The sequence below is a fragment of the Anomaloglossus baeobatrachus genome, chromosome 4 (genome assembly GCF_048569485.1).
Source record: "Anomaloglossus baeobatrachus isolate aAnoBae1 chromosome 4, aAnoBae1.hap1, whole genome shotgun sequence".
In the NCBI taxonomy this organism is placed as follows: Eukaryota; Metazoa; Chordata; class Amphibia; order Anura; family Aromobatidae; genus Anomaloglossus; species Anomaloglossus baeobatrachus.
In genome coordinates this window covers 687,886,818-687,902,366 of record NC_134356.1, presented here as the reverse complement: position 1 = coordinate 687,902,366, position 15,549 = coordinate 687,886,818, and the positions used below count along the sequence as shown (strand labels likewise).

At 46.0% G+C, this 15,549-nt stretch overlaps 1 protein-coding gene across 1 annotated transcript; it reads left to right on the top strand.

Annotated features, from left to right (window-relative positions):
* Positions 1-304: 304 nt before the first annotated feature.
* LOC142302889 (olfactory receptor 1496-like) lies at positions 305-6,243 on the top strand. The gene is made up of 3 exons (XM_075343995.1): positions 305-437; positions 743-798; positions 5,266-6,243. Exons 1-3 carry the CDS (start codon positions 305-307, stop codon positions 6,241-6,243), a joined length of 1,167 nt encoding a protein of 388 aa, XP_075200110.1.
* Positions 6,244-15,549: the final 9,306 nt, after the last annotated feature.

Below are 15,549 nucleotides of genomic sequence, written 5' to 3'. Positions count from 1 at the left end.
ATTATCCTAGTAGGATTAAATTCAAATGGAATTAAAAAAAAATCTAAATGGTCTAGAATACAATTGTTTGCAATTTGCGCTACGCAAATTTATGACAGTAATGGCTAGCTGGCTTCCATTTTGCTATGCTATGCAATTTTCAATTTTGTTTTTAAATAAATAGTCACACATATCCCTCTTACCCACAACACTGTTGCTCTCTTTTCTAGATTCACACTGGTTTGCCTTATTTCCTTCAGGTGGTGTTTCTGCCATGACTGGGCCTCTAACGTGCCATTGCACCTCACTAACCAGTCTTCAGACGATGCACATAGTAGCGTTGTGCCATCACAACATTTGCCATGATGGCCGAGTGAGAAGAGCCATCAATGTACAAGTCACAAAAAAGAACCAAGTCCAGAAGACGGCCAAAGATGATGAGCGCGATGGAGATAAAAGTTTGTAATTTTTCAGGGTCTCTGAAATATTTTCATGTATTCAATATTTTCATGTATATTAATATATGAAATTACTCTTGGATTCCCAAAAGTGGCTGGTGACTTCTAGATTTATTTTTATTTTCCTCCATTGGCCAGAACACAGGAGACTCCTAAGAAAAAATCAGAGATATCTTCGGGGATTTATTCCACCCGGCATCTTACCTGCATTTTATACATATATATCCACAGGTATCCACAGGCCGCACATTTATTTGCTTCATGACCAATTCTCTGTCGACTAACATTATTATCCTTCTCAAAAGAGCTACAGTTAAAATATATTGTAGGAATGAACGTCAAGAGCAAAGAAATTACTGATGTGAGTAGAAATGAGTGTTTATTATATTGCAATCATTAAATGAAATGAGAAGCCGGCTATCTTTACATATATTCATATGTTTGAAAAGACACTAACATTACATCAAATATTATTCATAAAGACAATGTTGTTTTTATATAATGAATTCATAGTTGTTTGTGCTGTGTAATTCACAGTTTGGTGAAGCTCGATGTCCTGCACCGGAAGTAATAGAGGATGGACGTAGTTTTCTTCTATCAGGATTATAAAACAGAGGACGGATTTTTAGGAGTTTGTTGGATTAGATTATTTGACTGTTTGTGTAACCCCCCCATATTTCTCCTCCAAGGAAGACCTTATTCACAAAAGATTATGAAAATTCGTTCACGTTTTATCCAGAAATAACAAAATTCAACCATCTTGTCATCCACGTGCCATCAGTATTTCAACTTTATATCTTATTTTTACTTCCATATAATATACTGTAGATTTTATACAGCAGAAATTTTATATAAAAAAAATATATAGTTTTCAATGTTATTAACTGCTCTGGATTCCTAAAAATTGAATCCATGTTGATGGTGGCCATGTGACAGCCGTTGTGTAACACGTCTATGGAGTTTCATTGGTGATTCTGATTAGAAAGAAAGTATATGCTGAAATGTTCTGCATGTGGATCACTGAACCATGCACAATATCAATCACTTGATTGACTTCCATTGATCCGTGTGCAGCCTGTATGCAATCAGCTTTACATGGAAATCACGCTCACATATAAATTGCTGATCTCAAAGAGCCGATAAACATCAAAGAATTAACTTAAATGAGACATTAACACATCTAAATTCAAGAACAATATTTTTCAAACCCATTGTGATGGGTAATAATAATAATATTTATTAATTTATAAAGTTCTATTAATTCCGCAGCGCTTTACATACATTAGCAACATGAACTCCATTGGGGCTCACAATCTAAATTCCCTATCTGTATGTCTTTGGAGTGTGGGAGGAAACCGGACAACCCGGAGGAAACCCACGCAAACACGGGGAGAACATACAAACTCCTTGCAGTAGTACTGACAAACCAGGGGTTTCTAAACTGGCCCTAAGATTGGGACCCCTTTGCTCACCCTCACTCCGGGGGTACCCTTGAAGGTAGGGAGGCCCAGATCCCTGACCTGGCCCTGTTTCCTGTCCGAGCCTTGATCTTACTCCCCTCAACCCTGGAAGCGTGCCAGAAACTCTGTAAAAAACCCACAGAAAAGACAGGAAAAACGAAACATCGTAGACACTGCACTCAGTCACAGAGGAGAGACAATATGTGTACTGGGGAATACAAAATTGGGTAGGGAGAAACTCACAACAGGTGAACATTCACATCATGCAACCGAGCTACTGTTGTACACCACAAACTGAGACTGGGATAGCTGAAGCCAGTGCCATAACTATAAACTTCGGGGCCCCTGGGCAAAGCTTCATAGTGGGGCCCCTCAACATTTCAATTACTAGAGGTTGTGCGGACCGTGGTGAAGCTGCTACGCATTGTTGTATATATAACACACAGGCTTTACCACGTTCTGGAAGACCTTTAATAGATTTTGTTTATGATGCAAGTTTTAGAAGTTAAATATTCAGTGAATATGTTTGGAAAATTAATAACGTGAATAATTCCAAATATTGCACAATTTTCTAATAACTGTAAATGTTTATTAAATAATAAGTATTTTTAGACAGTATATATTTAAACTTTGTTCACCTAAACATAACAGTACTTAAACATTACCAATTTGTTCCATTTTAAACAACTACTTAAACATTTGTTTCCAAACTTTCAGAGAAAAAACAAACCTCATGCAAATGTAACCAATCAAATCATGCATCCCTTTCTTCTCATCATTCCCTGTCGAGTGGTTTTCACATCCAGCCATGCTGCTAAGTTCTTCTCACTTTTTTCAGGCTCCAAGTTTCTTCTTTTTGCAGTCTGTCTTTTTTTATTTCCACTAGGCTGGTGCCGGATTCGTTTCATAATAAACCGTTTTATTAACACACACAATCACAGTACCATATTTTCCGGCGATGGAGTATAAATAAGACTACTTTTTAACCCCTGAAAATCTTCTTAGAATTCATGGATCGTCTTATAGCCAGGTGCAGGGCGCCATGGCCACCTACTGGCAAAGAGGCAGTGCGGCTGCCGAGGATATGTGCACTGTGTCCAGGAGGAGAGAGACTGGAGCTGACATTTCTGCCTCCCCCAGCAGGTGCCACAGGTACAGCAGCAGTCACTATTGCTCCCTCCCGGTTGTGAGGAGAGTGGGGGTTGTACACAGCTCTGATTATTGAAAATAAGAGGCAGATGATTGAGAAGATAGATTATGATACTGCATGACCCGGAGTCGGGAGGAATGTGTGATTATGGAGACTTCCCCCTCCTCCCTCCCCCTCGCAGCAGTATAGACCTGCACCCTCGCAGCAGTATAGACCTGCACCCTTGCAGCAGTATAGACCTGCAGACTGGAGAGGGGCCGGGCTTCTCACAGTTTGTCACAGAGATATTTGTGTCTACTGAGACTGTCTGTCTCCTCTCAAAACAAGTACTCAGTGTCAGTGCACGTCGCAGCCGCTGCCAGAACTATTGGCTGAGTCACCGCCTGGCGCAACACCACATGATCAGCTAACAGTCTACTGTCTGCCATAGAGCTCCTGTTACTAAGCGAAATAGCGTTTCCCCGTTTAAAGTAAATGAACAAAAAACATTTACGCTTGCACTTTAATGGATCTTTTCGTTATTTTTATTAACTTTAAACTCGAATAATATAGGAGCTGAGTATTTTATAAGAAATTAAAGTAATAAAATACAATTTTTTACCACCAGTTTTGGGCCCCTTGGGTGGTTGGGGCCCCGGGGCAGTGCCCCGGCTGCCCCGGCTGCCCAAGTTGTAGTTACGGCCCTGGCTGAAGCTATCTTTGGAAACCTCTTATTACACTCCCCAGCCTTAAATAGGAAGAAACCAGCTGGAGATGGTAATCAGAAGCCTGGCTCTCAGCGGAATAGTACTCTGCTCCAAAAGGATTAGCTCCTAAATAGCTTGGAGGAGTAAAACAACTCAGCTGATATCCAGCCGAGCTGAGCACTTAAGAGGAACCAGGTTGCATGTTGCACTCTGAAATGTAAACAGAGTCTGATGCTAAAGTCGTAATCCACTTGTGCGGAACCGGACAGCGCAATACACCCATACCTGAAGAGACTAACTTAAAAATATATAGTAAATAAAGCATAAAGAATCAAAAACCGCCATGGCCTAATTTATTCTTTTATTTGTTTATTTATTTTTTAGACAGTTGGTTTACAATAAAACAGATACATGAGCATGTTCAAAGTCTATAAATCGTTTTTTTTCCCTATCCATAAGAAAACAGATAAAGCAGATTACTGAAAAGAGATTCTGTACAAAGCCAAAATATGATTGTTCCTGGAATGTGTTTATTGATTTCTGCAAATTCATCTGAGGAAAAAAGACCCAGAAATTCAAGAAATCTGCAGCATATTTGTTATTTGTTCGAATCCTAAAGAATGCTCAGAGGCAGAAGGTTCTGCATCTAAATAGAGATTGTAGACCTCCAGACACACTGCAACACAACCTCATTCAGATACAGTATATAGCACTCATTTTGCATTATATAATCTATATCACATCTGTCTCTCACATGTTTATGCTGCATAATGTTCAATTTACATTTAGATTTTTCCTATTTTTTTGTGATTAGTTCTTAGTTTAGATTTTTTATACAACAAACATAATATAGCTGCATCACATCTTTAATAATCTAAACCTTCATATCACGGTGAATTTATATATAATATTTATTTTCTAGTGACTATATAACACTAACATATAACACAATGCTTTGAAATGATGTTAGGTTTCATAAAGGGTGAGCGTCCTCACCACTACATGATACTCCATTGGGGTCTTGGGTGCAGTCAGTGTCGATCGAGTATCACAAATGCGCAAATGTGTCATCTGTGAAATATCAAACACAAACTACACTATCACTTGACTATTTGATGGGCGCAGACACCCCAGTGAGAGCCACTTGCAGCCTCTCACTAGGGGTAAAAACATCATTTTCGGATGTAGTGTGTTTTAAAAAAAAACAAACAAAAAAACATCCACCATCCCTTGTAAATGCTCCATATATGGCTGGCTGTATGTGGGCAGAGAGCTTGACTGGCCATCAGAACTTCTTTACTGCTCGAGTTGAGTAACGAGCATCATAGTGATCACCCATCTTTATGAGCACCGAGCATTGTACTGCTCACCCATCATTAGTCTGTTCTGCTAAACCATCATTGGTCAGGATACAAATTTACAGTATAGAACACAATATACTCTGTATTTTTACATTCTTTATAAATCATGTATTTAGGATCTTCTAAGTTTCGTGTCTTATGATAAAAATCACTATTTTTTTGCTATTACAGGATTCAACTACTTCTTTGGTCATCATGCAGGACAACAGGACAGATGTCAATGAGTTCCATCTCTTAGGATTTAAAGTCAACCAAGAATTAAGACTTTTACTCTTTGTATTTTTCTTTGTGGTTTATGGACTAATAATATGTGGGAACCTCCTGATCATCACCCTGGTGTCCACCAGCAAGAACCTCCACACTCCAATGTACTTCTTCATCTCACAACTGTCCATTGGTGACATCTTGTTGCCCACAGATATTGTCCCCAACTTGCTCCACATTTTACTAAATAATGGGGGCACTATTACTTTTACTGGTTGTATCGTTCAGTTATATGTCTTTTGTGCTTCAGAAGATTTTGAATGTCTTCTCCTCGCTGTGATGTCTTTTGACAGATATGTGGCCATCTGTAATCCCCTCCATTATACATCTATTATGACAGTTGAACATTGTGTGATATTGGCCTCCATGTGTTGGGTGTTTGGATTTTCAATTGTTTTGATTCACAATTTAACAACAGCGAATCTGAACTTTTGTGGTCCAAATGTCATTGACCATTTATTCTGTGACCTTGTTCCTTTACTAGAACTTGCCTGTTCTGACACTTTCATAGTTGAATTAGAGCTAATTTTACTGAGCATTCCAGTCATTATAGTACCCACCACAATCATCATACTATCTTATACTTATATAGTTGTATCAATCTTACAAATCCCATCCAGTACTGGCAGACAGAAAGCCTTCTCCACTTGTAGCTCCCACCTCATTGTGGTCTCCATATTCTTCTGGACAATATTCTGTGTTTATGTCTTTCCATCCCAAGGCCGAACACTCACGATGAGTAAAATTCTATCAATGCTATATACTGTGTTTACTCCTTTGGTTAACCCCATTATTTATACCTTGAGAAATGAAGATATTAAAAAATCCATACGTAATACCATCTGTAAGCTTGCAACTAGGAAAATCCTCCACAATATTCTATAATTATAAGCCACAGACTGGACTAAAAGACAGATCTTACGGCACTGCCAGTCAATAATCTTCAAGATGTATGTGAAAGATCTTATTTTGCCTTTTATGGATTTTATGCCAAGGTTTTTTTCAGATTGGAAGATTAGCCAAACTGATTTGTTACAGATGCAAATAAACCCTATGTTCTAAGAAGAATTGCTCCAGTAATGATTACGTCAGGTGATCAAAAGTCCACGTCCAATCTGTGAAATATGTATCATCTTCGAAATGAGTTACACAATGAGATCCAAATGATATTCTCTCATTGTAGGTTGTATACAATTTTCTATCCATTAGTGACTTACCTGCTAACTGTGTGATCAAAATCTCATTGGTTACTCTTGGGGATTCAGACAATAAACATTATGATGATCTTCACAAGTGCTATAGACGACAACATGATTTAATTCTACCTTAAAGACAGGAGCCTTACCACATCTGCAGTTTGCAGATATCTTCATAAAGTCACAAGTAGTGATGGGCGATCCCCCTGTGGTCGGGATCGGGGAGACTCGCCTTATCGTTTTGTAAAGATCGGGATCGAAATAACACGATCTTGCATCCAATCAGCGAACTCGGGCTTTACAGTAATGGGATAAGGCGGGAGAGCTGTAAAATAAAGAATATAGTTAATAATAAACATTGTCATTATATTTACAGGTCCTGCGACACGTTCTGCAGACTCTGTCTCCCACCGCTTCTGCTTCCGAATCCTATCATCTCTGTGCCCTCCCAGTAACCTCCGTGATTAAAGAACCTTCCATGATGTCATAACCATGTGACCAGTCACACGTGAATTTTGTACTATCTCATTGGTTACAGACTGGTCATATGGTAATGACGTCATGCAAGGTCCTGTATTGTCAGTGGATATTGATGGGCAAACATACTCGCTGGAACTCTGTGCTTGCCCAAGCATCTCAGTACTCGATATACTCAGCAAGCGCCGAGTGTCGGCGAGATACTCAGACACATGCTTGGCTCCCCATCCATGCATGTTGGCGCTTTTTACAGAGTCAGCCCACATGCAGAGATTGGTTGCCAAACACTGTAGTGCCACAGGCAGTGAATAGCAGCACCAGGAGTCAGGTGATCGGAGATCACTGTTGTTTTAGTGACCCGGTTGTTAGTTACTATGGCATCGGTGGCAGCGGTGACGTCACCGCTTACCAACCCACAGTCTCTGCTCACTCATTGAATGATTAGACATCACGAGTGAGCAGAAGCGTCTTCCTCCCCCGTGCTGACTGATATAGCAGAGCTAGATTGGTGACAGAAGACAGAAGACCAGGATTGTGGAGGGGTGAGAGGGAATAATAAAGATGAAGTCTCTAAGTGTGTCTGTGTTTTTATTTATTTCTAATAAAGTATTTTTTATCTGTGTGGTTTCTTTTCTTTAACCCTTTATTGCAGATTCTTAAAGGCCGGGTCAAACTTGGCCTGCCATTAAGAATCCCGGGCTTAATACCAGCTGGTAAAACAAAGCTGGTATTACCCCTTATTACCCAGCGTGCCACCCAGCACCAGGGCCACTGGAGAAGTTAAATTCAGCACCTGAAGATGTGACTTCTATGAAAGCGCCATTTCCTGGGGCAGCTGCAGACTGCAATATGCAGAAGGGAGGACCCAGAAAGCTTGGGCCACCCTGCACTGTAGATTTCAATCCCCAGCTACCTAGTTGTACCAGCCATTTGCTGCTTGGATTACCTTTAGCTAGCAATAGAAAATGCAGCGGGAGCCCACGCATATCTTTTAATTATTTTTTAAATAAATAAAAAAAAAAAATAATGTGCTTCCTTGTATTTTGATTGCCAGCCAAGGTACTGCCAGGCAGATGGGGGTGGAAGCCCCTACCCGTCTGCTGTATGTGCTCAGAGAATCAAAAATACCGCAGTGCGCTATGTAATTTTATTAAATTATTTATTTTTATAAAACTATATATTTATACAATTGTATATATATACACATATACATATATATACACATATATATATATATATATATATATATATATATATATATATATATACAGCTCTGGTAAAAATTAAGAGACCACTGCAAAATTTTAAGTTTTCCTGATTTTTCTCTTTATAGGTATATTTTTTAGTAAAATGTAAATTGTTCTTTTATTCTATTATCTACTGACAACATGTCTCCGAATTTTCAAGCGATACACTTTGTACTTATTTTCTGAAAATACTAGTTTATAGAATAAAAGAACATTTTGCATTTTACTCAAAAATATTCCTATAGAGAAATAGATCAGGTCTCTAAATTTCTCCTAGAGCTATATATATATATACTAGAAGGTGGCCCGATTCTACGCATCGGGTATTCTAGAATTTACGTATTGTGTAGTTCATGTATGATTTTTGTTATATATATATATGTTGTGTGTAGTTACCAAGTGTTTGTGTAGGCGCTGTACATGTTCTGGGTGTTGTCTGGGTGTGACGGGGGTGAGAGCGGTGTTGTATGTGTGTTGCGTTGTTTGTGGAGCGCTGTGTGTCTGTAGCGTTGTGTGTTGCGCGGTTTGTGTGTGTGTGGTGTGTTTTGGGGGGAGGTATGTTTTGTGTAATGTGTGTTGTGCGGTATGTGCGTATATTTGTGTGTGCCGCGGTGTTTGTGTGTTGGGTGTTGTGTGTGTGCAGCGTTGTCTGTGTGTGTAGGTGTCTGTGTAGGGCAGTTGTTTGTGGTTCCCAGTGTGTGTGTGTGTGTGTGGTGTGTTGTGCACTTCCCATCGTGCTCCATCCGCCATGCTGCGCACTCCCAAACGTGCACCATCCGCCATGCTGCGCACTCCCAAACGTGCACCATCCGCCATGCTGCGCACTCCCAAACGTGCTCCATCCGCCAGGCTGCGCACTCCCAAACGTGCTCCATCCGCCATGCTTCGCACTCCCAAACGTGCTCCATCCGCCATGCTGCGCACTCCCAAACGTGCTCCATCCACCATGCTGCGCACTCCCAAACGTGCTCCATCCGCCATGCTGCGCACTCCCAAACGTGCTCCATCCGCCATGCTGCGCACTCCCAAACGTGCTACATCCGCCATGCTGCGCACTCCCAAACGTGCTCCATCCGCCATGCTGCACACTCCCAAACGTGCTCCATCCGCCATGCTGCGCACTCCCAAACGTGCTCCATCTGCCATGCTGCGCACTCCCAAACGTGCTCCATCCGCCATGCTGCGCACTCCCAAACGTGCTCCATCCGCCATGCTGCGCACTCCCAAACGTGCTCCATCCGCCATGCTGCGCACTCCCAAACGTGCTCCATCCGCCATGCTGCGCACTCCCAAATGTGCTCCATCCGCCATGCTGCGCACTCCCAAACGTGCTCCATCCGCCATGCTGCGCACTCCCAAACGTGCTCCATCCGCCATGCTGCGCACTCCCAAACGTGCTCCATCCGCCATGCTGCGCACTCCCAAACGTGCTCTATTCCCCATGCTGCGCACTCCCAAACGTGCTCCATCCCCCATGCTGCGCACCCCCCATTGTAGTCCATCCCCCATGCTGCACCAGCATCAGCCTCTCTACCCGCAGCATCAGCCTTCTGTCCCCAGCATCAGCCCCTCTCTGTCCCCAGCCTCAGCCCCTCTCTGTCCCCAGCCTCAGCCCCTCTCTGTCCCCAGCCTCAGCCCCTCTCTGTCCCCTCCTCTGGCGACACTCACACACACGATCGCATCCACTCACACACACGATCGCATACACTCACACACACCCGATCCCGACACTCACACACACGATCGCATCCACTCACACACACGATCGCATCCACTCACACACACGATCGCATCCACTCACACACACCCGATCCCGACACACACACACCCGATCGCATACACTCACAGACACTGACGATATCGCACATACGCGCTCACAGTCACAACATCCGGAGATACCACATGCTTCTGGCCATGTGATCCTCCGTCAGGTCCTGGAAGGTCACAACAGCACAGTATCGAGGCCGAGAAGCAAGGGATATCGCCGGATGCTGTGAGTGTGTGGATGCGATGTGATGTGTGTGTGAGGTGTGTGTGAGAGTGAGTGTGAGAGTGAGTGTGAGCTGATGTGTGTGTGTGTGTGTGTGCGTATGGATCTTCCGCCGCTACAGGACCTCGATGCGCTTGTAACCATGCCAACGTATCCCGTCCCCCGCTCGCACGGGAGCCCACACCACTCCCGTGCGAGCGGGGGATGGGGGATGGGGGGGGAGTACAGTACTCACCCCCCTTAACAGCCGTGTCAGTTCGGGGAATGCGCGGGGGGGGGAGAGGGGGGGGAGTACAGTACTCACCTCCGTGACAGCCCTGTCAGTTCGGGGAATGCGCGGGGGGAGGTGGGCGGGGCCAGAGCTAACGTGCGTTTCGTGAGGGGGGCGGGGCGTGGCGTGGCCGAATTGCCAATGCCTGCAGGGTGCCGGGGCGAGAGGCCAATCTGTGGGGGGGGGCGGAGGCTGGGCGAGCGGCTGGCCAATCCGTGTGGGGGCGCAGCCTGGGCGAGCGGCCAATCGGTGTGGGGGGGGCGGGGCCATGGCGAGCCAAGCGGCCAATCAGCTTTGTGTCACCGTAAAGACATGTCACGGTGACACTGTCACGGTGACAAAATTTTGGAGCATGACAGACAGACAGACAGACAGAATAAGGCAATTATATATATAGATATATATATATATATATATATATATATATACTAGAAGGTGGCCCGATTCTACGCATCGGGTATTCTAGAATTTACGTATTGTGTAGTTCATGTATGATTTTTGTTATATATATATATATGTTGTGTGTAGTTACCAAGTGTTTGTGTAGGCGCTGTACATGTTCTGGGTGTTGTCTGGGTGTGACGGGGGTGAGAGCGGTGTTGTATGTGTGTTGCGTTGTTTGTGGAGCGCTGTGTGTCTGTAGCGTTGTGTGTTGCGCGGTTTGTGTGTGTGTGGTGTGTTTTGGGGGGAGGTATGTTTTGTGCAATGTGTGTGTTGTGCGGTATGTGCGTATATTTGTGTGTGCCGCGGTGTTTGTGTGTTGGGTGTTGTGTGTGTGCAGCGTTGTCTGTGTGTGTAGGTGTCTGTGTAGGGCAGTTGTTTGTGGTTCCCAGTGTGTGTGTGTGTGTGGTGTGTTGTACACTTCCCATCGTGCTCCATCCGCCATGCTGCGCACTCCCAAACGTGCACCATCCGCCATGCTGCGCACTCCCAAACGTGCACCATCCGCCATGCTGCGCACTCCCAAACGTGCTCCATCCGCCAGGCTGCGCACTCCCAAACGTGCTCCATCCGCCATGCTTCGCACTCCCAAACGTGCTCCATCCGCCATGCTGCGCACTCCCAAACGTGCTCCATCCGCCATGCTGCGCACTCCCAAACGTGCTCCATCCGCCATGCTGCGCACTCCCAAACGTGCTCCATCCGCCATGCTGCGCACTCCCAAACGTGCTCCATCCGCCATGCTGCGCACTCCCAAACGTGCTCCATCCGCCATGCTGCGCACTCCCAAACATGCTCCATCCGCCATGCTGCGCACTCCCAAACGTGCTCCATCCGCCATGCTGCGCACTCCCAAACGTGCTCCATCCGCCATGCTGCGCACTCCCAAACGTGCTCCATCCGCCATGCTGCGCACTCCCAAACGTGCTCCATCCGCCATGCTGCGCACTCCCAAACGTGCTCCATCCGCCATGCTGCGCACTCCCAAACGTGCTCCATCCGCCATGCTGCGCACTCCCAAACGTGCTCCATCCGCCATGCTGCGCACTCCCAAACGTGCTCCATCCGCCATGCTGCGCACTCCCAAACGTGCTCCATCCGCCATGCTGCGCACTCCCAAACGTGCTCCATCCCCCATGCTGCGCACCCCCCATTGTAATCCATCCCCCATGCTGCACCAGCATCAGCCTCTCTACCCGCAGCATCAGCCTTCTGTCCCCAGCATCAGCCCCTCTCTGTCCCCAGCCTCAGCCCCTCTCTGTCCCCAGCCTCAGCCCCTCTCTTTCCCCAGCCTCAGCCCCTCTCTGTCCCCTCCTCTGGCGACACTCACACACACGATCGCATCCACACACACACACGATCGCATACACTCACACACACCCGATCCCGACACTCACACACACGATCGCATCCACTCACACACACGATCGCATCCACTCACACACACGATCGCATCCACTCACACACACCCGATCCCGACACACACACACCCGATCGCATACACTCACACACACAGACACTGACGATATCGCACATACGCGCTCACAGTCACAACATCCGGAGATACCACATGCTTCTGGCCATGTGATCCTCCGTCAGGTCCTGGAAGGTCACAACAGCACAGTATCGAGGCCGAGAAGCAAGGGATATCGCCGGATGCTGTGAGTGTGTGGATGCGATGTGATGTGTGTGTGAGGTGTGTGTGAGAGTAAGTGTGAGAGTGAGTGTGAGCTGATGTGTGTGTGTGTGTGTGTGCGTGTGGATCTTCCGCCGCTACAGGACCTCGATGCGCTTGTAACCATGCCAACGTATCCCGTCCCCCGCTCGCACGGGAGCCCACACCAATCCCGTGCGAGCGGGGGATGGGGGATGGGGGGGAGTACAGTACTCACCCCCCTTAACAGCCGTGTCAGTTCGGGGAATGCGCGGGGGGGGGAGAGGGGGGGGGGAGTACAGTACTCCTCTCCGTGACAGCCCTGTCAGTTCGGGGAATGCGCGGGGGGAGGTGGGCGGGGCCAGAGCTAACGTGCGTTGCGTGAGGGGGGCGGGGCATGGCGTGGCCGAATTGCCAATGCCTGCAGGGTGCCGGGGCGAGAGGCCAATCTGTGGGGGGGGCGGAGGCTGGGCGAGCGGCTGGCCAATCCGTGTGGGGGCGCAGCCTGGGCGAGCGGCCAATCGGTGTGGGGGGGCGGGGCCATGGCGAGCCCAGCGGCCAATTAGCTTTGTGTCACCGTAAGGACATGGCACGGTGACACTGTCACGGTGACACAATTTTGGAGCATGACAGACAGACAGACAGACAGAATAAGGCAATTATATATATAGATATATATATATTTATATATTTTTTTATATATAGATATATATATATATCTAGGAAAAAAATATATATATAATATATATATATATATATATATATATTTAATTACACAATACATAGTTGTATAAAAATAAATAACTTAATAAAATGACATAGTGCTCCGCAGTATTTTTGATTCTCAGGGCAGAAGAAGCAGATGGCTACGAGCTGCCACCCCAACCCCCGCGCCGTTAACTTGGCTGGCGATCAAAATACAGGGAAGCCCATTAATTTTTTTTATTTAAAAAAATAATAAAAACAATAATAAAAAAATGATTGTGCTCCCGCAGTATTTTGATCGCCAGTTAGGTAAAGTCAGGCAGCTGGGGGCTGGGACTCTTGGCAGCCCGCATCCGCCCCTGGAAATGCCACATTGTTTCTTAGCACTAGTGATGAGCGAGTACCAAAACGCTCGGGTGCTCGAGGCTCAGGCCGAGCATCCCAAGATACTCGTGTACTCAGCCCGAGCACCAAGCCCAATGTTATCCTATGGGAGTCCCGAGTATTTTTCTGAAATGACCCCCGGCAGCATGCAGAAACCCTAAAAATGTCACAAAAGTCTCAGAAGAGTGCTCAAATGACATGGCAACAGCATGGGGAAGACCCCTTGAAGCATTTATCACTCAAAAGTCACAGCTGTGAACAATTTTGTCCGAGTTTTACGCCATTTTTACGGACTCACCAGAAAACCTTCCAAAATGACACCAAAATGAATTTTCATGGCGGAAATGTTAAGGGCACATACCCAATAGTGAGATAGAGCTGGTGTATGTTACTTTTTGAGATTATTACATGAAAGATTTTACGTAAAAACATTGTGTGGCACTCCGATATCCAAAACGCACGTTTTGTGCTTTTTACTAGCGATGTCGGTCATTTTTTTTTTTTCATTCTATCTCCCGTCGGTCGGTCTCTGTCGGTCTGTCTCTCTCTGTCTTGTCTGTCCCCCTCTCACAGTCTGTCGGTCAGTCTCCCCCCTCTCTCATACTTACCGTTCCCCGATCACTGCCGCGGCGCTGCCCAGCTGTTCACTAAACTCCGGCAGCTTTTCCTCTTTTGAAAAAGCCGGCCGCTCATTAATCAATCTCGTATTCCCTGCTTTCCTGCTTTTTGGCGCCTATGATTGGTTGCAGTGAGACACGCCCCCACGCTGAGTGACAGGTGTCTCACTGCACCCAAACACAGCAGCCGGTGTGTGTGTGTATACTGTGCAGTGAAATAAATAATTAAATAATTTTAAAAAACGGCGTGCGGTCCCCCCAATTTTAATACCAGCCAGATAAAGCCATACGGCTGAAGGCTGGTATTCTCAGGATGGGGAGCTCCACGTTATGGGGAGCCCCCCAGCCTAACAATATCAGTCAGCAGCCGCCCAGAATTGCCGCATACATTATATGCGACAGTTCTTGGACTGTACCCGGCTCTTCCCGATTTGCCCTGGTGCGTTGGCAAATCGGGGTAATAAGGAGTTAATGGCAGCCCATAGCTGCCACTAAATCCTAGATTAATCATGTCAGGCGTCTCCCCGAGATTCCTTCCATGATTAATCTGTAAATTACAGTTAAAAAACACACACACCCGAAAAATCCTTTATTAGAAATAAAAACACTATCAAAGTCCCTCATCACCAATTTATTAACCCCGACAAACCCTCCATGTCCGGCGTAATCCACAGTCCTCCAGCGTCGCGTCCAGTTCTGCTGCATGCAAGTGACAGGAGCTGCAGAATACACCGCCGCTCCGGTCAGCTCCACGCAGCAACTGAGGTGAGTATCGCGATCAGCTGAGCTGTCACTGAGGTTAATCGCGGCCACCGCTGGATCCAGCGGTGGCCGTGAGTTACTTGACTGACAGCAGCTGATCGCGCTACTCACCTCAGTTGCTGTGTGAAGCTGACACATGTGAGCGGGGAAAGCAGGGAATATGAGATGGCTGTGTGCAGAGCACAGCGCGCCCACCGGTATAAAGGGTCGGTCACGCTGTGCGGGCCAGCCAATCACTGCAATTCCACAACTAACAGGGCTGTGGCATTGCAGTGGTCTGCCAGCCAATCCCTGCATGAGGGCTGGCTCTCAAAAGAGCGCCAACATGCAGGGATGAAGACCACGAGTACAGCACGAGTATCGCGAGATTACTCGGTACCCGCCGAGTAGCCCGAGTACAGTGATACTCGTGCGAGTACCGAGTAGTGACAAGCATACTCGCTCATC

What these genes read in the sequence shown, in the direction of transcription:
- LOC142302889 (XM_075343995.1), top strand. Translation starts at nt 305, where the DNA reads ATGCACATAGTAGCGTTGTGCCATCACAACATTTGCCATGATGGCCGA. An exon ending in TGAGCGCGATGGAGATAAAA is followed by an intron (nt 438 to 742) that starts GTTTGTAATTTT and finishes CCTTCTCAAAAG; the next exon opens with AGCTACAGTTAAAATATATT. An exon ending in AGAGCAAAGAAATTACTGAT is followed by an intron (nt 799 to 5,265) that starts GTGAGTAGAAAT and finishes TTGCTATTACAG; the next exon opens with GATTCAACTACTTCTTTGGT.